Raw genomic sequence first — 19,683 nt, 5'->3', positions numbered from 1 at the left:
GTTCCCTCTTCATGAGGGCTAGAAGCATCCTCAGGTCTAATGAGAACCCGGGACCTTCTGCCTGCAAAGTGAGAGCTGGACCATAAAGAAGGCTGATTGCTGAAGAATGGATGCTTTTGAATTCTGGTGTTGGAGGAGACTCTTGAGAGTCCCATGGACTGCAAGAAGATCAGGCCTCTCCATTCTGAAGGAAATCAGCCCTGAGTGCTCACTGGAAGGACAGATCCTGAAGCTGAGGCTCCAAGACTTTGGCCACCTCATGAGAAGAGAAGACTCCCTGGGAAAGACCCTGATGTTGGGAAAGATGGAGGGCACAAGGAGAAGGGGACGACAGAGGACGAGATGGTGGGACAGTGTTCTCGAAGAGACCAGCATGAGTTTGACCAAACTGCGGGAGGCAGTGGAAGACAGGAATGCCTGGCGTGCTCTGGTCCAGGGGGTCACAAAGAGTCGGACACAACTAAACGACTAAACAACAACAACAAGCAGGGTTCTGCTTTTGTTGGGGGCTGCGAGGGGAAAAAACAGATCTGGGCATGGAGATTGGGGTGGGGGAATGAGAGAAGCACGTTTGTGCTACCCCCTCTCCTTCAGGTAAAGCTGGAAGGGGGCGACGGAAGGAAATAGCAGTTGTGGATCTCGCTAGATGACTGTCTGTAATAAGCACGGAAGGCTTTAAGACCATAATAATGAGTTTTTGATACCGGGATTGTGCTGGGTGCGAGGTTAGAGAAGCGTCTGTTTGTGCCTTTATCTGCGACTCCAGCCCATCTCCAACAAATGCCCAATTTTCAGAAAAGCGCTTGTATTTCCAAGGAGAGGACTCTGGATTCTGATAGGCACCCCCCAAAAAAATATTATCTTCTTAACACTCCCCCCCCCACCTTCCAAAGTGTTTTCAGTGTAGGTGGGATAAGATCTCCTGCGCTTTTCCCACCCCAGGACTGGAAAATAAACCTGTTTTTTCCTGGTGACTGCCTTGTGAAAAGCGACGGCTTCGTGTGTTTGCATCCTTGCAAAAACATGGAGGCAACGGACCCCAGCCTTCCTGCAAATGTGGGGCGCTTGTGGGGATCTGGGCAGCGTGGGTCTCCGTCGCCCATCGGCTTCGTCAACGTTCAGGGGCATGATGATAGCAGCCGTGGTCAGACAGTTTCTGCAAGGCCGCTGCGGGTTTCTATTTTTTAAAAAATAATATTTATTACTTTCCAACAATTTAAACACTACAAAGGAAAAAAAGAAAATTAAACAAAATAATACAATACAATACAAAAACAAAAACACTACATAACACTAACACTAAAACACTAAACTAACAAAACAAAACAAAAACAAGTTAAGACACATTAAACAATTTCAATATCTTATCTTTCATTCACTTGTTTCAACGACTTCCTCGCACCTCCCTTTTTGTATTCCACTTCAATTAACTGTTTCAGCAATTCCTTTCCCTCTTCCTCTGTTTTCTGTCCTGTAATTATCTTCACATATTCTAACCTTATTTTTCCCTTTAATACATTAATAATCTATTTGTACTTAATTCCTTATAACATTTCTACTAAAGCCGTATAACTTCATTCCAACATTTTTAACATTCATTGATTTTACAGTATTTCTGTAAATAATCTTTAAACTTTTTCCAATCTTCTCCCACCGACTCTTCTCCCTGGTCTCGGATTCTGCCAGTCATTTCTGCCAGTTCCATATAGTCCATCAACTTCATCTGCCATTCTTCCCGGGTGGGTAAATCTTGTGTCTTCCAATACTTCGCGATGAGTATTCTTGCTGCTGTTGTTGCATACTTCGCTGCGGGTTTCTAGTCCTTAAGAATGTACGGAGAGCTCTGAAGCTGCGTCAGGCCTCTGGCTCATGCTGTCCAGATTCCTGTTCCTCACGGTGCCCAAAAATGCCCCGAAGAGAATCTAGATAGACTGCCTCTACACCTGGAGGTTCTGCAAGAAGCTAGGAAAGTTGGGCCAGGCCAAAGAGGGCCACCTAATCTGGTACCCTCTTCTCTCTCTCTTTTTTTTATTAAATTTTTATTGATTTTAACATATAAATTATAAAAGGTACCACAAAACTTATCACTTATACAATCTTTTTAGACTTCCATCAGCACCTCTGATGATCCACCGTTTTAACCACTTCTTATGCATTTCTTAAATTTTTATTGCCTTTACATCTCTTAACAAATCATCCTTCCTCTTCTCCATTTTTGCAATACTTCCAATAATACTCCTCTCAAAACTTCTTGCAAACCTACAAACGTTGTCTGATCTTCACAAACACTTTTCAAGTAGTCCGTAAATTTACTCCAGTCTTCTGTGAATTTCTGGTCCCACCGGTTTCGAATCCTTTCTGTTAGTTTATCTAATTCTGCATAGTCCATTAACTTCATCCTCCATTCTTCAATTGTCGGTAATTCTTCTTGCTTCCATTTTTGGGCCAGTAATATTCTTGCTGCTGTTATTGCATATAAAAAGAGCTTATATTCCTTTCTATTTATATCACTCCCCACAATGCCCAGTAAAAATGCTTCTGGTTTCTTTATAAATGTATATTTCAACATTTTTTTCATCTCATTATATATCATCTCCCAGAAGCATTTCACCTTTTTACATTCCCACCACATGTGATAAAATGTTCCCTCTTTTTCTTTACATTTCCAACATTTATTACTGACTTTATACATTTTTGCTAACTTGACAGGTGTTATATACCATCTATACATTATTTTCATCACATTTTCTTTTAGGGCATTGCATGCAGCAAATTTTAAACCTTCTTTCCATAATTTTAGTCTGGCACCCTGTTCTTACATTATAATTATAATTTTATTATTTTCTCCCTGCTGCTCTGGGCAGCTTACAGCACATATAAAAACATAGGGAAACATCTTAAGCAGGTCACTGGGGATTTTTTAATTTATCAGATGTCCCCCTTCCTCCTCCTCTGAGGTTCTTCATCGGGTTTCATCAACCCACAGGACCCCTCTAGGGAATCCTCAGCATCACGTTCAGGGGGACCCTGCCTGTTCGTCCTCCGAGGTGTTCAATTTGGGGACCAGATCAGGGTTAGGTGGAAACGGGGCAGCCACCTTTTCTCTGGCAAATTACAGGACTGGAGGAGGGGTGGTTGGGTGTTGTGAGGAGCAAATCTGGTGCTGAAATGACTTCGGAGCCATCCACTAATCCAGAATGCGGCAGCTAGACTGGTGACTGGGAGCAGCTGCCGAGACCACATAACACCAGTCTTGAAAGACCTACATTGGCTCCCAGTACGTTTCCGAGCACAATTCAAATTGTTGGTGCTGACCTTGAAAGCGCTAAACGGCCTCGGTCCAGTATACCTGAAGGAGCATCTCCACCCCCATCGTTCCGCCCGGACGCTGAGGTCCAGCGCCGAGGGTCTTCTGGCGAGCCACCCTAGGGAGAAATCACCCAGCCTCTTCAAGTCCCCAGGAACACCTGTTCTTATAAATTATCCCAGCAAATTTTGCACCTATGTCTTTCTAAGACCCTGGCTACACCCCTCTGTCTGGGGAGGAATTGCCATTGCGCAAAAATTGCCAAGAGCCCGCAATTGCAACCTTTGCAAATGCCATTGCTTGGGAAACTTCGCGAACCCGCAATCGCAGCTTCTTCTTTTTTTTGCATTCCTCTTGCTGGCCAGCAGGTCTTGTGCAATATATATATAAAACTGCAACATCTTCCCAACTTTGAGAACTCTTTTGCTTCCGAACGGGGCTGTTTGCTGCTTTCGGCTCTGCTGGCCCACGACCAATTTGTGCTGGAAGCGTCCAAGTGGCCCGTTCCGGCGCCCGGCCTTCCAATTTCATCTCCTCTTCCCTGCAGCCCCTTGCTCTGTAATTAAAAGCGACCGCCTTTGCATGGCTGAGGCGCTGCTGGCTGCGCGGCGGTAATTAACTCTGCTAACGATGCGTGTGCTGGATCAAGAACATCCTTTTGAACAATACGGCTGGGGGTGCGCAGATTATTTCAGTTGAGGGGAGGGAAACAGGAGGGGCCACGAGATGACTGAAAAATCTTATAGCGGGGGGGGGGGGGGGGGTCCAGAGAGGAGGGTACGTAGATCTCCTTGCTTCGTAAAGCAGCTTTTACCATTTATGAGCCAAATTGCCCCTGTTCCGCTCCTTTTCCTTCTGAATGACTTTGTCCGTTTACGGAGACTGACCAAAGGCGGCCCTCAAAATATCTCCCATCTGGCCCTTGGGACTTTGCCCAAGCCACGCCCCCTTTGAGTGGTTCTGCCCAGTCGGGAATGTTTCCGTTGAGCCATGATGATACCTGTGATGGCCTGGGATTCAGGCTCAGACTCGGAACCGGAGGAGTCTCAGTCCGCACCTGATCCTCTGCCTCAGGCATCATCTGAACCAAATCTGGGGCCTGATTCTGAAGAGCCCCAGTCTGCACAGGTTCCCCTGCAACAAGCACCAGCTGAGCCGAGTCAGGGGCCTGATCCTGCCCTGGCTCCAGATACAGGGATGACCTTGTTGCCTCCAGCTGGGCCATCACTTACAGCTGCTCCAGTACCAGTTGGGTCAGGAGAGGCTGAGGCAGCCTCTGGGTCTAGTAACCCACCAACGTCTCCCAAGCTGCCGAGACTGAGGTCTGAGAGAAGGAGAGACCTGAGTACTCGCAGGAGGAGTGCTCGCCTTCAGGCAAGACAGGGAGGTGAGTCCCCGGGGGATTATGACCAGCCGTTTACCCCGACAAAGATAAAAGGCTGTCAGACCCCGTCCCAGGTTGTGGGAGCAATGTTGCTGTTTGCCAGAACCTGCCTGTGATCCTGCGCCTGACCTTGCCTGGTTTCCTGTCTTGTGTCCTGCCTTGGCCCTGTTGGACTGACTCCTCGCAGAACCCTTGGATTCGGGATCGGATCTGGACCATGTTACCCGGGTTATCCCCGGGCCCAGCACAAGCAGCAGCCCTGCATGCAAAAAGTCTCAAGTTCATTCTCCCAGGTTGCAGAAGCAACGTTATTGTTTGCCAGAACCTGCCTGTGATCCTGTAGCTGACCTTGCCTGGTTTCCTGCCTTGGCCCTGTTGGACTGACTCCTTGAGGAACCCTTGGTTTCAGGACCGGATTTGGACCGCGTTGCTCGGGTTAACCCCTGGGCCCAGCACAATACCTCTGGCTTGCTTGGACAGAGGTGTGTGTGTGTGTGTTTCTAGGAACTTGTGACTCTCGTAGGGCTGGGGTTTTGGGTTTTGCACCAGAACTCTCCAGACTCTCTCCCTTCCTCGCCACGGACACATCTGTGATCATGTTGGGGGTGTGGATCCTCCTATTGTAGACCGAGATCCTGGGATAAAATGCAGAGCCGAGCGCCTGGATTGTGGTTGTATTTATAGCGCCGAAGCATTTGATGCTGACAGATGGTTTTCCCAAGCACTGTCGTGTTAGCAGTATCTCACTCGATAACACAGGTCTATCCTTTTTGCACTGTTTGTTGTTGTTGTGGTGTGTGTTTTCTTCTCCCCCTCCCCTTTCTGGTTCTTGTTTCCCCTCCAAAAAAAGTAAAATTCAGCCGCAGAAGTCTCCAGAACACATGGCAATGCAAACAGTTTCTCTTTCCCGATGGGAAATGCGGGAATTGTTTCCCCCACGTTGCAATCCCATCTATTTCTCCAAGGAGCTGGAGATGATGCAGAATATTGCTTCTCCCCGCTCCTCGCTGAATTCTCCACAACGACCCTGTGAGGTTGGTTTGGGTTGTGGGGCAGCGATGGCCCAAGATCACGCCCAGTGATCTCCGTGGCTGAGGTAGAATTAGAACCCGGGTCCTCGTCGGACACGCAGGTCCTCACCAAAAACCCTGTGAGGTAGGTTTAGGCTGGGAGAGGCGGGGACTGGCCCACGGTGACACCCAGTGCGCTTCATGACCGGGTGGGGATTCGAACCCTGGTCCCTCAGACCCTGGTCCGACACCCTAACCATTATACCACACTTAGCAAAATAAATCCACCACACCAATCTGGTCAGAAGGAAGAGGCAGAGGCAGTTGCCGCGGCGATGAGATCCCCGACCCTTGCGAATTCGCATTTTGTCTTTCAAACCTCGCACCCCACTCAGGCGTCGGTGCTGGGCCCGTGTTTTGTCGCCCCGTGGAAAGCTAGACGGGTGTCTCTTCCAGAACCATCTTGCTTCCCATCTGTTCCGTTACGGTTATCTCTCCATCTCCCCCTCCCCTCCTTTTCTCTCTTCTTTTTCGCAGCGAGGAACAAGTTTTAATTAATGGAAGGCTTGGCGGAGGGAGCGGGAGGGAGGGAGGGGGCGAAAGAATAAATTCCTCCCACAGGAAGTGGTCGCTGTGTATTGTGGGTAGGATAGCGAGGGCCGCATTCGCCCACCCAGGGGCCGCAGGGGGATGCAGTGAGGAGTGAATGTGGTCATCACTCGTTCTCACACGTTGTGTGTGTGTTTTGCCCACACAGTGTCTCCCTTTTCTCTGCTGATGAAGGTGGAAGGTCACCATCAAATTATTGATCTGATGATCAGGAAGGCTGCAGTTTGTATCGATAGCTATGCAACCTTTAGAGGACATCTCAAGGCAGCCTTCTATAGGGAAGCTTTTAAATGTTTTCTTATGTTTTTATATATGTTGGATGCCGCCCAGAGGGGCTGGGGCAACCTAGTCAGATGGATGGGGTATTATTATTATTATTATTATCATCATCATTATAATTGAATAGGACCCCCTAATTTTCATCAGAGAAATGTTGAAGGGCATGCAATTCCCAGAGTGGTTAAACAGCCACCCCCTCTTCCTAGGGAACTCAAGTTGACAAATAATGAATTATTATTCTTTATTGCAAATTGATTTTTGTAATAAAGCTATGGTTTTCCCAGTCGTGATGTATGGAAGTGAGAGCTGGACCATAAAGAAGGCTGATCGCCGAAGAATTGATGCTTTTGAATTCTGGTGCTGGAGGAGACTCTTGAGAGTCCCATGGACTGCAAGAAAATCCAACGTCTCCATTCCTAAGGAAATCAGCCCTGAGTGCTCACTGGAAGGACAGATCCTGAAGCTGAGGCTCCAAGACTTTGGCCACCTCATGAGAAGAGAAGACTCCCTGGAAAAGACCCTGATGTTGAGAAAGATGGAGGGCACAAGGAGAAGGGGACGACAGAGGACAAGATGGTGGGACAGTGTTCTCGAAGCTACCAGCATGAGTTTGACCAAACTGCGGGAGGCAGTGGAAGACAGGAGTGCCTGGCGTGCTCTGGTCCATGGGGTCATGAAGAGTCGGACACGACTAAACGACTCAACAACAACAATCACAAATTGATAATCATCATCAACATCATCAACTGCTCCTGCCTGCCCAAATCAGTGAGGTCTTGACGAGCCGGGGGGGGGGAGGGAAGATGCCCGCGTGCCAAATCTGGCCACCGTGGTTGGAGGCGTCGGTCGCACCTGTTCAGTATAATAATATAATTGATCTGGTGTGGCGTGAAATGCCAACGCTTAGTCACCTTGAAGAGAGGGATGCAAATGCCGCCCACAAGCTGATAGTTAGAGCCACAGTGCAAGTTTTTCACCCCTGTGCTAATTGAAGAATTAGAGGAAAGAGAGAGAAAGGAAGGTTTGCTGGTGAGGCCAGTTTGCGTCAGCATAACATTTCTGATACAGCGGTACCTTGGTTCTCAAAAGCCTTGGTACTCAAAACAAATTTGCAAACACAAACATTGCAAACCCAGAAGTAAGTGTTCCAGTTTGCGAACATATTTTGGAAGCCGAACCTGCTCCGTTTTGAGTGTTGCTGTTTACCGTATTTTTCGCCCTATAGGACGCACTTTTCCCCCTCCAAAAATGAAGGGGAAATGTGTGTGCGTCCTATGGGGCGAATGCAGGCTTTTGTGCACCGACCCCTCTTGCTCTCCGGGCTTCAGGGAGCTATCCGCAAGCCGTGGGAGCCCGGCGCGAAGTCGTGCAGCTCTCCCACGGCTTGCGGAGAGCTGCCTGCAGGCTTCGGGCAGATATCCACAAGCCTGGGGAGACTGGAGCAACTTCCCGCCAGGCTCCCTAGGCTTGCGGATGGCAGCCTGTTCTGGGGGCAGGGGTCGGGCTGGGGTCCCCCCCCAAAAAAAACTAGGTGCACCCTATGGGCCGGTGTGCCCTACTGGGCGAAAAATACAGTATTTGGGGTTTTTCTTTTTGTGGCTTTGTGCCACACTTCCATTTTGTGTGTTACACTGAGGTCCGTCTGTTTTTGCTATTTATTTTGCGTTTTTGCGGCTCTTTTTGTTTTTGTTTTTTTGTGGCTGTGTGGAACCCAGTTCAGCTATTGATGGATCGATTGTGTGACTGCAGTACAGTGGTATATGCACAAAGTATCAAATGTGGTGACAGTAATACTAATGCAAGAAAACAGCAACGCCACTAGTGGAATAGAAATAGACTTGTAACCATTCAAGCAACAAACATTCTAAGGTGCCATTTGCAAAACAAAGCCTGGAGATACTGTAAACATGGAGTGGATAAATGTACAAGATGTTAAGGTACAGTTGTACATTGTCTATTCCAGTTATTATTCTAGTATATTTATAAGCCAGATTGTGGTGGTGGTGTTTTGTTGCAGTACAGTGGTATCCCGGGTTAAGAACTTAACTCGTTCCGGAGGTCCGTTCTTAACCTGAAATTGTTCTTAACCTGAAGCACCACTTTAGCTAATGGGGCCTCCTGCTGCCGCCGTGCCGCCGGAGCACGATTTCTGTTCTCATCCTGAAGCAATGTTCTTAACACGAGGTACTATTTCTGGGTTAGCGGAGTCTGTAACCTGAAAAGTCTGTAACCTGAAGCGTCTGTAACCCGAGGTACCACTGAACATTGTCTATAGCTTTCGTTTTACGGATCAACGGTCTCGCTCGGTAGTAAAATTCACGAAAAATTCCTGTTTTAGGGGTTGCTTTTAAAAGTCTGGAACCGATCAATCCATTTTGCATTACATTCTACGGGAAAGCGCGCCTTGCTTTTGGAACACTTTGGTTTTGGAACAGACTTCCGGAACGGTTTCAGTTTCAGAACAAAAGGTACCACTGTATTTGGAAGTGAAAAAGAGGCGTGGCCTTGCGAGGGTCCCGGGGGCCGCATTCTGCTACTCGGGGGGCCGGATTTGGCCTGCCGACCAGAAGTGCACCATCCCTTCTGTATCTGTGCTCTCCCAGAATCCTCCCCTCCTTCCCTATACGATATATAAATACGCGATATAGAATTATTATTAAATCAATTCTATCTCTGGCGTCTCGCTTCTTGGATTCTAATTATACACCAGCTGGAAAGTTCAGTTTAACAAGTGTAAACATAATCCGACATCACAGTCTTCTCACCTCGTCCGCGTCTTGGGAGAATATATATATATATATATATATATATATATATATATATATATATATATGTATATATGTGTGTGTGTGTGTAATATTCCCCCCCCCCCAAAAAAAAAAACCCAACCCTCTGCAACAACCCACAGACAACCCCAGCGAACGAGCGCCTCATCGAAGGATTAAGGAGACTTCAATGAAGGAGATCTTGGTGGAAATTAATTTTCAGGCTCCCTGAGAAAAGGATGTGTGGCGTTTGCAAGGTGGGAGGGAAGAAGGGGTGAGCTGGGAGCCAAAATAAGGTTGCTTGGCTGCCTGTTCTGTTCACTGGCAAACTCATTTCAGATGGTTGATTGCTAGTGTGTGCGAGGGGGGGGCGGTATGAAGAAGGAGGGCGGGGGGCTGTTTGCCCAAGTTCCTGGCATCCTGGAGTGATGGAATATGGGAGGGAGGGAAAGAGTTTGGAGAATGAATGTGTTCGGGGAGATGTTTTTAGTGAGTCTCTGAGTTCGTTGGGTGTTGGTTGCTGGGAGTGGGGGAAAATACCGATTTTTTTTGCTCCATAAGACTCACTTTTTCCCTCCTAAAAATTGAAAAAAAGTTCATTGTGGAGTAGTTTTACAAATTGCGTGAAACGCAGTGTATATAAAAGTATTAGGATTAGGGTTATGGTTACAGGGAACCAGGCAGAGGGTTAGGGTTAGGCCTTCTTGGTGGTGGCACCCGCCCTGTGGAACACCCTCACACCAGATGTCAAAGAGAACAACTACTACCAGACTTTTAGAAGACATTTGAAGGCAGCCCTGTTTACAGAAGCTTTTAATGCTTGATGCATTACTGTATTTTATTATTTTGTTGGAAGCCACCTAGAGTGGCTGGGGAAGCCCAGCCAGATGGACGGGGTAGAAATAAATTATTGTTGTTGTTGTTGTTGTTGTTGTTGTTGTTGTTGTTGTTGTTATGCTTGCAATAAAACAGGTAACCACCCCCCTTTCCCTCAAAAGCAACAAAAGAAGAAGAAGCAAGAAATCATCAAGATAAATGATAATCAGATTTGCCCCTTAGCACCAACAGCAAATAAAGTTAAGGTCCACCTCAATATTTAAGCTCCATAGAAGGTCTACCCTTTGAGTAGTGCTTTAAAAAGAAAACAGAAAACACAACATATACATGCAGTTTATTCTATCCATCTCATTTTCTGAACTGCTGCTATCATTTTCCATTTCTTCTTCCTCTTCGTCATTTTTCTCATGGACTTCTGAAAATACAGCTTTGGGGGGAAACGGGGGGAAACCTGTGTTCCCCCCCCAATTTTTCCGGCTTTTTTCCAGGCCTTCTTCTCATCTCTACTTGAGGACAGCTGGGCAAAGCGTAAGGCAAATCTTTTGCATGCCAGGCCCTGAAGGAACCAACACCCAGTTACTGAATAGTATGTTGCACTAAGGCTCAAACTCTGTTTGAAAGGAAAAGGAGTGTCTGTGTGTTTGTGTTTTGAATTGAATTTGTTATTATATATTATAAACCACTTGATGGTAAGAGAGCTTCTAAACAGTTTACACTAATGTACAACAGAACATTAAAATGATTGATAAAACACAGTTAAAAGCAGGTATTTGAGAGAGTTCGAAAGATGATCAAAGTCAGCAGTGGTTAAAAGGAAGTAAATCGCATGCAGCTTCTACGTGTTCAGATGGGCCGGTCCTAACAAAAACGTTTTGAGCTGTTGCCACAGGGAGCTCCAAAGTGTGGGTGCTGGAAAACCTGGGGAAAAAATGGAAATATGGGGGGGGGGGTGGAATATTCAAACTATATCAAACTATTTTTTTTCATTTTTTCTGGGGGGGAATCGGGGGGGGGACTGTTTTCCCCCCAATTTTTCCGTCCCCCCCCCGGCCTTTCCATCTCTAGCAGGGTATAAAGAATAAATAATAAATAATTACGACTATTGTTCATAAAAGCAACCTGTTTTCTTCTGCCACAAGGACTATGAACTTGACATTTAAAAATAAATTAAAAGTCCAGTGTTTCTCAGTTTTGTGCGAAATTCCTGTTGGTTCACCTCTTCGTTCCAAAGGCCACCCAGTGTTTCTCTCCCCACATACCCTTTCCATCTCTCCTCCATCTCCCTGGCTAGGCGATTCTGCCTCCATAAATATCACACGGCTGTTTTCATTGCCATGCATGGCTAAAACGTGCACCACCCACGGGCTATTTATAAAGGCTGGCGCTTTGCCCCTCGATCTGGGCCGGCTGCCCCGTTGCCCAGGGCATTGGAAATCCACTTCGTGTTCCTTCTCCTCACGTTCCGTTTGTGGATCTTATTCCACAACGACCTTTTGAGGTAGGCAAATTCCTTTAAAAAAAAAACAACCACAACACAGCAGTAAAGTGAAATTGGGATGAATCTGCGATCGCCGTGGGGCTTGAACTATTGCAGCAATGCTGAAGCCACCTGGGGTTCAACTCGTTGAGCTGAAAGGGCTCCCCCAAGGACATCTAATCCACCCCCTCACCAACGCAGAAAATCCACCAATCAGGCAGCCGCCAGCCTTTTGCTTACAAACCTCTAGGCCATATATTTTATATTTTATTTTCAAAGCGAAATTGCAACAAAAATTACAAACATCAAATCCAAAAAAAGGGGGGAGGAAATGAAACAAAAAGGACAGAAAACAAACCTACAAAGAAAACCATACTATCTTAACAAACTTTACGTACAAATACACGTACATATTGACTTCCTTCCTCTGTTCTGAGACCTCAAAATTTTTAATCTTTCTGAATTGTTGTGTCTAATGTAAATTACCTCTATCTTTATACCTTTTGCACCGTTTTTTCCATTTCTTTAACCCTACAAAGCTTCATTCATTACATACCGATATACTTACTCTAGAACATGGGTAGACAAACTAAGGCCCGGGGGCCGGATCTGGCCCAATCGCCTTCTAAATCCGGTCCGTGGATGGTCCAGGAATCAGTGGTTTTTTACATGAGTAGAATGTGTCTTTTCATTTAAAATGCATCTCTGGGTTATTTGTGGGGCATAAGAATTCGTTCATTCCCCCCCCCCCATATAGTCCATATAGGTTTTAGGATTAGCCGCTGTACGATGTGCCAGTAGCCAAGATGCTCAGGCTTGGTTAGGATTCAAAATGGAGATAGACTGCTTTTGAATTAGAAGGCTCAATTTCCAAGAGGTAATTTTCACCGTGACTAGGCTGCCTGTCAGCATGCTTTTCGCTATATTTTTAATGTTTTTATCATTGATGCTTCGCAATATGTTTCTAATGTTGTACACCGCCTTGAGATCTTTTGATAAAGAGCAATACATCATTTCAAATTATTATTGTTATTAGTCAGCATTTATTACAGTTTCTTAAGGAAACTGTAATATTCTGAAGGAAATTAGCCCTGAGTGCTCACTGGAAGGACAGATCCTGAAGTTGAGGCTCCAAGACTTTGGCCACCTCAGGAGAAGAGAAGACTCCCTGGAAAAGACCCTGATGTTGGGAAAGATGGAGGGCACAAGGAGAAGGGGATGACGGAGGACGAGATGGTGGGACAGTGTTATCAAAGCTACCAGCCTGAGTCTGACCAAACTGCGGGAGGCCGTGGAAGACAGGAAGGCCTGGCGTGCTCTGGTCCAGGGGGTCACGAAGAGGCGGACACGACTAAACAACAACATTACAGTTTCAACTTTTCACTCTGTTATGACGTTGTATAAGGCTGCATACGCACCTTACATTCAAAGCACAAAGACTCCTGGGAACTATAGTATGTTAAGGGTGCTTGGAACTGTAGCTCTGGGAAGGGCAAACTACAGTTCCCAGATTCCTTAGAAGAAGGGGTGTGCTTTACGGTGTGTATATGCAGCCTAACTTGCAGCACACAAACCCCTCTTTTATTTTTTTTAAAAGGGGCTATTCTAGGCGCTGTTTAGACAATACCTCCCCATATTGCAGAGAAGTAGGATTAAATCTCATTGTCCCATCCTGCCGGCAAGGCACACATCCCCTTTTCTCTCTGTGCAACTTTTCCCCTGCAGTAATTGGAGGAACATCTGGGCCTCTGGCTCACGCACACACAGAGAGAGACTGCGCTCCCCAAGGAAGCAAAACTACGCCAGGTAGACGTCGAGAAAGGAGACAGACAGTTCCCACAAGAGTTTCCTCTCACGTCACCAGACTGTCGGTGACCGATTCTTCTGTGACTTTGGGGATCCAGAGAGACAGGGGCATGTGGGGAGAGAGGGGGGTGCTGGTTAAGCGGGGCTGGAGGTTTAAAGACTGTCTCAAGGCAAATCTTTAAAAATGTAGTATTGTGTGGCGAGTTCCCGCCCCCCCCCCACAGTGGAAATAATGACACATGACGCAATTATTAAGGTTAATGGGCTAAATAAGGCCGCAGCTTTATTGGTTACAGGTGATGAGCGGTATTGGCTTAGGCACTGGTCCTAACTGACTACAGTGGTAACTCGGGTTAAGTACTTAATTTGTTCTGGTGGTCCGTTCTTAACCTGAAACTGTTCTTAACCTGAAGCACCACTTTAGCTAATGGGGCCTCCTGCTGCTGCCGGAACACGATTTCTGGTCTCATCCTGAAGCAAAGTTCTTAACCTGAAGCACTATTTCTGGGTTAGCGGAGTCTGTAACCTGAAGCATATGTAACCTGAAGTGTATGTAACCCCAGGTACCACTGTATATCCGGCTTCAGCCCGTCCGCTTGAAGTCCAGGAAGGGTTAAGCACCAGTAGGGGGAGTTCTGCTGACGCATATCAACTAGAAACTCCCCCAGGGTCACCAATAAGGGGCGTGCCTTAGGCCCCCACCTCCCCAGGATTCGGACAGGACCACGCCCCCCAGAATCCTTTACTGGACTACCCTTCAATATGTGGGGCAGGTGATGGCACTACCTCCCCTATTCCACCTTACAGAACTATACCAATGCCTAACCGCCAATATCCAGAAAGTTGTGACGATTTGCTACAAGGTAGGCGAAAACCTTGCTACAATTTGCTACGAGGTAGGCGCTGTGGGTTAGGGGACGCAGGTGGCGCTGTGGGTAAAAGCCTCAGTGCCTAGGGCTTGCCGATCGAAAGGTCGGCGGTTCGAATCCCCGCGGCGGGGTGCGCTCCCGTCGTTCAGTCCCAGCGCCTGCCAACCTAGCAGTTCGAAAGCACCTCCGGGTGCAAGTAGATAAATAGGGACCGCTTTCTAGCGGGAAGGTAAACGGCGTTTCCGTGTGCGGCTCTGGCTCGCCAGATGCAGCTTTGTCACGCTGGCCACGTGACCCGGAAGTGTCTCCGGACAGCGCTGGCCCCTGGCCTCTTGAGTGAGATGGGCGCACAACCCTAGAGTCTGTCAAGACTGGCCCTTACGGGCAGGGGTACCTTTACCTTTAGGCGCTGTAGGTTAAACCACAGAGCCTAGGACTTGCCGATCAGAAGGTCGGTGGTTCGAATCCCCATGACGGGGTGAGCTCCCGTTGCTCAGTCCCAGCTCCAACCTAGCAGTTTGAAAGCACAAAGTGCAAGTAGATAAATAGGTACCACTCTGGCGGGAAGGTAAACGGCGTTTCCGTGCGCTGCTCTGGTTCGCCAGAAGCAGCTTAGTCCTGCTGGCCACATGACCCGGAAGCTGTACGCTCGCTCCCTTGGCCAATAAAACGAGATGAGCTCCGCAACCCCAGAGTCGGCCACGACTGGACTTAGGGGTCAGGGGTCCCTTTTACTTTAGGCGAAAACCAAGCAGCTGGTGCCAATTTTCCAAGTGGAAAAATTCCTACCAGGCCCCTCAATGGCGACCAACTGAGGTCCATAGCAAGGTCAAGGAACGAAAAACTTATAGGGCGGGAAAAGCAGGAACAGCTGGCGGGCGGCAAAGAGGGAGATCCCCGGCCACGTCCTGCCTTAAATAGGGCAGGCCACGCCCCCTGAGCCAGCCGATTGGCTAGCCAGGGCATGATGCGGCCGGGAATCCCCCCAATTTCGCGGGAGGCTGGGCTCCAGTCCCCGCACACGTGGAGGGGGCCGTGAAACCCGCAACCCCACCTCCTCCGTAGGTCAGAAGTGGCTTAAACACTGACAACTGGGAAACACTGGCCTGCAAGCGCTTCAGTTGGAGCCTTTACCAAAGGTGTCATGGGCTTTGAAGACACTCGAACTCAGGACGCAAGGGAGAAACATGCTAAGAGGAAGGCACGCTTGGCAAATCCATACCCGGAAACCAATGTCCCCACTGTGGAAGGACGTGTGGGTCCAGAATTGGCCCCCACAGTCACTTATGGACTCATTGTTAAAACCGTGTTTATGGAAGACAATCTTACTTGGCTACGAGAGATCGCCAAAGAAGACGAAGAAGAGCTGGAAAGGAGAGAGAGAGAGAGAGAGAGAGAGAGAGAGAGAGAGAGAGAGAGGCCTTAAGAGACAACTCCTTTTAAAATTCTGAATTACCGTACTTTTCCATTTATAAGACGCCCCCGTGTATAAGAGCGCCCCCTGTTTTGGGGGACTCAGGTTTAAGAAAATCTTAAATACACTATCCATGTATAAGACGTCCCCTAATTTTTGACATTTATTTTTTAGGGGGGGACTAGACTTATACACAGAAAAATACGGTAATTTGTTCATCAGGGCTGGTGAGGAAAGTCTCTGCCCTCAAGGAGCTTACAGCGTAGAACTGGGCAGCTAAGAAAAGATGAGAATAGATGGCTTGAAATGGATAGTCTAAGAGTCCTACTCTGAGTAGAACCTTTTCGGATGAAGTCTTAACAGTTTGGCACCAGTAAGAAACTTCATCCGATCCTGTGGATTTCAGCCTGCGCTGTAATAAATCCTAGATAATTCTGTGCTTCTCGCTCTGCTGGTATCGAACCCAGTGAACTGAATATTTAGCTGATGCTTTTCCTTCATTTCATTATAGGTTTGTCCGGAAAGTGAAATCCCCATGTAGGAAATGTGATTTGATTTTTATAGTCATCGCTGCTGGTTTTATTGCGGGTTTTACACAATTCTGTTACTTTGATTTGTTGATTTCCACTTCGACTTTTTAAAAATAATTATCTTATGGTCTGCAAACCTCTCCGAGAGGCGCAGGCTATCAAGCAGCCTGTAATTGCTGTAATAATCACTGCTTCATAAAAGCTAACCAATTATTAAGCACTTGGAGAGGGAAGCAAAAAGAGTTTAAATGCTAGACGTGTCCGTTATTACTCTGTGCTAGGAGCTGTACAGAAACAGCACTCCATAAATACGATAAATGTGCTGATTTGTTATTATAGAGCTGGGAGCTGCAAGTAACGAGAGCTTCATAAATACTATAAATGCTAATTATTTAGCGCAAGGCCTGTCTGTAATAAGAGCGCCGTCCATGCCACAGTTGCCAATTATTTAGTACTGGTAGCAGCGGAGAATAAGAGCTTGTTTGTTTTCTCTGCCGATGGCCTGTGCATTGTAGTCTTTACAAAAAAGATGAGCGATAACTTGGGAGAGGAATTATACTCTGAAAAACCGATGGCTGTATTATTATTATTATTATTATTATTATTATTATTATTATTATTACATACCCTCCAACGTTTCTCCAATGAAAATAGGAACATCCTATTCTCAAACAACAATTTTATTATTACTTTTATTATTTATACCCTGCCCCCCCAAAGCTGGACAAACTCATGCTGGTAGCTTCGAGAACACTGTCCCACCATCTCGTCCTCTGTCGTCCCCTTCTCCTTGTGCCCTCCATCTTTCCCAACATCAGGCTCTTTTCCAGGGAGTCTTCTCTTCTCATGAGGTGGCCAAAGTCTTGGAGCCTCAGCTTCAGGATCTGTCCTTCCAGTGAGCACTCAGGGCTGATTTCCTTCAGAATGGAGAGGTTGGATCTTCTTGCAGTCCATGGGACTCTCAAGACTCTCCTCCAGCACCAGAATTCAAAAGCATCCATTCTTTGGCGATCAGCCTTCTTTATGGTCCAGCTCTCACTTCCATACATCACGACTGGGAAAACCATAGCATTGAATAATAGCAATAGGGAATGCTAATTTACACCTGTTGCTTATGTGTTGGAGGTGCTGATTTGCAATTGCCTTGTTTGTTTAAGGAAATAACTATTTATATACATACAATGTGTATAAGAAAAGTTGAGAGAACTTAAAAGAGAGAGACGCTCCGAGCCTTAATTGATCCTTGCTGGATTCTAGCCTGTCCCACACAATCTGACCTCTAGGGCTCTGGGATGATGTCGATGTCCCCATTTCCCCAAAATATTTTGGGGGGGGTGGAGCTTGTTTCCATCCGATCTGTGGAAGGGGATTTCCACTGCAACCCGATCGAGGATGCCAGCTGTCCTACGCCGATTCATGGCCGCGCATTCAGAAATAGACAAATTGTACACACTGTTAATTCACTAAACAAATTGGGGTGGCCATGGATTAGATATTTATAGCATTTGATTCTGTGAGCATTGAGGCTCTCTTAGCAGACTCTGACCTGCCTTTCTCTCCGGATCCGCAGGAAAATTTGAGGGGGCTCGTTTGCAGCCGTAGCTGCCCCCCAAAATCTGTGGGTTCACCCTCCCTGCCCCCCAAAAGCTGTTTTCAGTTTTTCAGCTCTGCTTCAGCAAGCACCTGAAGTGTGTTGGGTGCATCTGAGCATGCACAGAGTTCATTTACCTAGCCTTCCCACAGCTTGACTGCAGTTGGAAAGGAATGGGCCGATATATCAATGTCTGAAGTTATTTTATCCAATCGTTGCCACCTAATTTCTGACTTTTGGGCTGTTCCTCCTATTAGCCAAGTTATATATATATATATATATATATATATATATATATATATATATATATATATATATGCTTTCGTAGATTTTCACGGGTACAGGAATGCAGGTTTTGGTGTCCTCGGGTGTCTTCCCGTGTAAAAGTTGGGGTGTCTAGGCGACGTTTCGACGAGGTCTCACTCGTCATCTTCACATCTTGAAGATGACGAGTGAGACCTCGTCGAAACGTCGCCTAGACACCCCAACTTTTACACGGGAAGACACCCGAGGACACCAAAACCTGCATATATATATATATATATATATATCTGTTGCTATATCTGTATTGTCCCTGTTCTACCTAATTGCAAATTCAAATGTATCCCTATCGTGTTTTATGACTTCCTAGATATTATATGTGGGCTGGTACTGGTTTGTGACCAAAATAATAAAATTCATTCATTCATTCCACCTATTAGCAATCATACATCACTTTGGGAAAGTTGTGGTTTTTTTAATCCTCGTGAAAATATATCCGCAAATCTCTCCAAATACGCTCATATCTGCATGAATGTTTGCCTGACATGCACCCCTTTTATTTATTTATTTTTGCTGTGAAACCAGTTTTATTGAAATTTTCACACACTTTTAAACCAATTTTCTACTTTTTTTTGTTACACATTGTTATCCATCTTATTTAGTATTTCAGTATTTATAACGGAACTTGTTTATTCTAATAGGAGTTCTGGTTTTTCAATATGATTTTGCAAATATTCTTTAAACACCTTCCAATCCTTGTCTACCTTCTCTTTTGAGATCCTTCCAGTTTCTCCCATTGTTTTGGATATATTGTAATACTCCAATAATTTGGCAAGCCACTCTGTTTTTGTCGGTATAATACCACTTTTCCAATTTTTCGCAATCAATAGCCTTGCGGCTACTGCTGCGTATAAATATAATGTCTTGTCTTCTTCCTTTAGACTTCCTGGTATTATTCCCAATAGAAAACCTTCTGGTGTTTTCCTAAATGAATATCTGAACATTTTTTTTCATTTCGTTATATATTGTTTCCCAAAATTGTTTGATGTTTAAACAATTCCACCATATATGCATCCGTGTTTTAATCTTGTTTTTAAGTTGTATTTCAGTCAATTTGTTTTTATATCGGGTGTTAGCTACCCTGAGCCCGGTCTTGGCTGGGGAGGGCGGGGTATAAATAAAATTTATTTATTATTATTATTATTATTATTATTATTATTATTAACCCTCCTCTTTCCTGCTCTCTTCCAGGGCCTGCCAAAGTGAAGCATGTTTCGCTCCTAGGACCCGCCTCCCTCGCTTCTCCTCTCCTCCCGGGAAAGTTCTGAGAATGACCCTTCCCTTCCTCCAGCCTGCCCTTTTATTCTTCCTGGCGTCTGCGACTTCCTTCCCTAAGGATTTGACTCCGCTCAGCACCGTTGGCGGGGCAGGTGAGTCTGCAGCCCGCTTTCAAACTATTTGCATGGTGAAACCAGGGCAGGCAGGTATTCAACAGGTGTTGCTTCCCCCATCCTCCCTTGAGCCGGAGGGATTGGAGGGTGGGA

The 19,683-nt window shown here is 46.3% G+C and overlaps 1 protein-coding gene across 4 annotated transcripts in view; it reads left to right on the top strand.

Moving 5' to 3' along the window:
- SEMA6C (semaphorin 6C) overlaps positions 1-19,683 on the top strand; it is a 125,510-nt gene that overhangs the window by 53,195 nt on the left and 52,632 nt on the right. For all 4 annotated transcript variants that reach the window (XR_014558577.1, XR_014558578.1, XM_083715593.1 and 1 more), the window contains exon 2: positions 19,391-19,569. Coding sequence is in view for 2 of the 4 variants with exons in the window: in XM_083715593.1 (XP_083571719.1) it covers positions 19,470-19,569 (100 nt within the window). In the remaining 2 variants the exon portion in view is untranslated. The remainder of the gene's footprint in view (positions 1-19,390; positions 19,570-19,683) is intronic.

This window comes from Podarcis gaigeae (assembly GCF_964106915.1).
Source record: "Podarcis gaigeae genome assembly, chromosome: 16".
NCBI lineage: Eukaryota > Metazoa > Chordata > Lepidosauria > Squamata > Lacertidae > Podarcis > Podarcis gaigeae.
The sequence above is the reverse complement of the archived record's forward strand: the minus strand, read 5'-3'. Positions and strand labels throughout refer to the sequence as shown.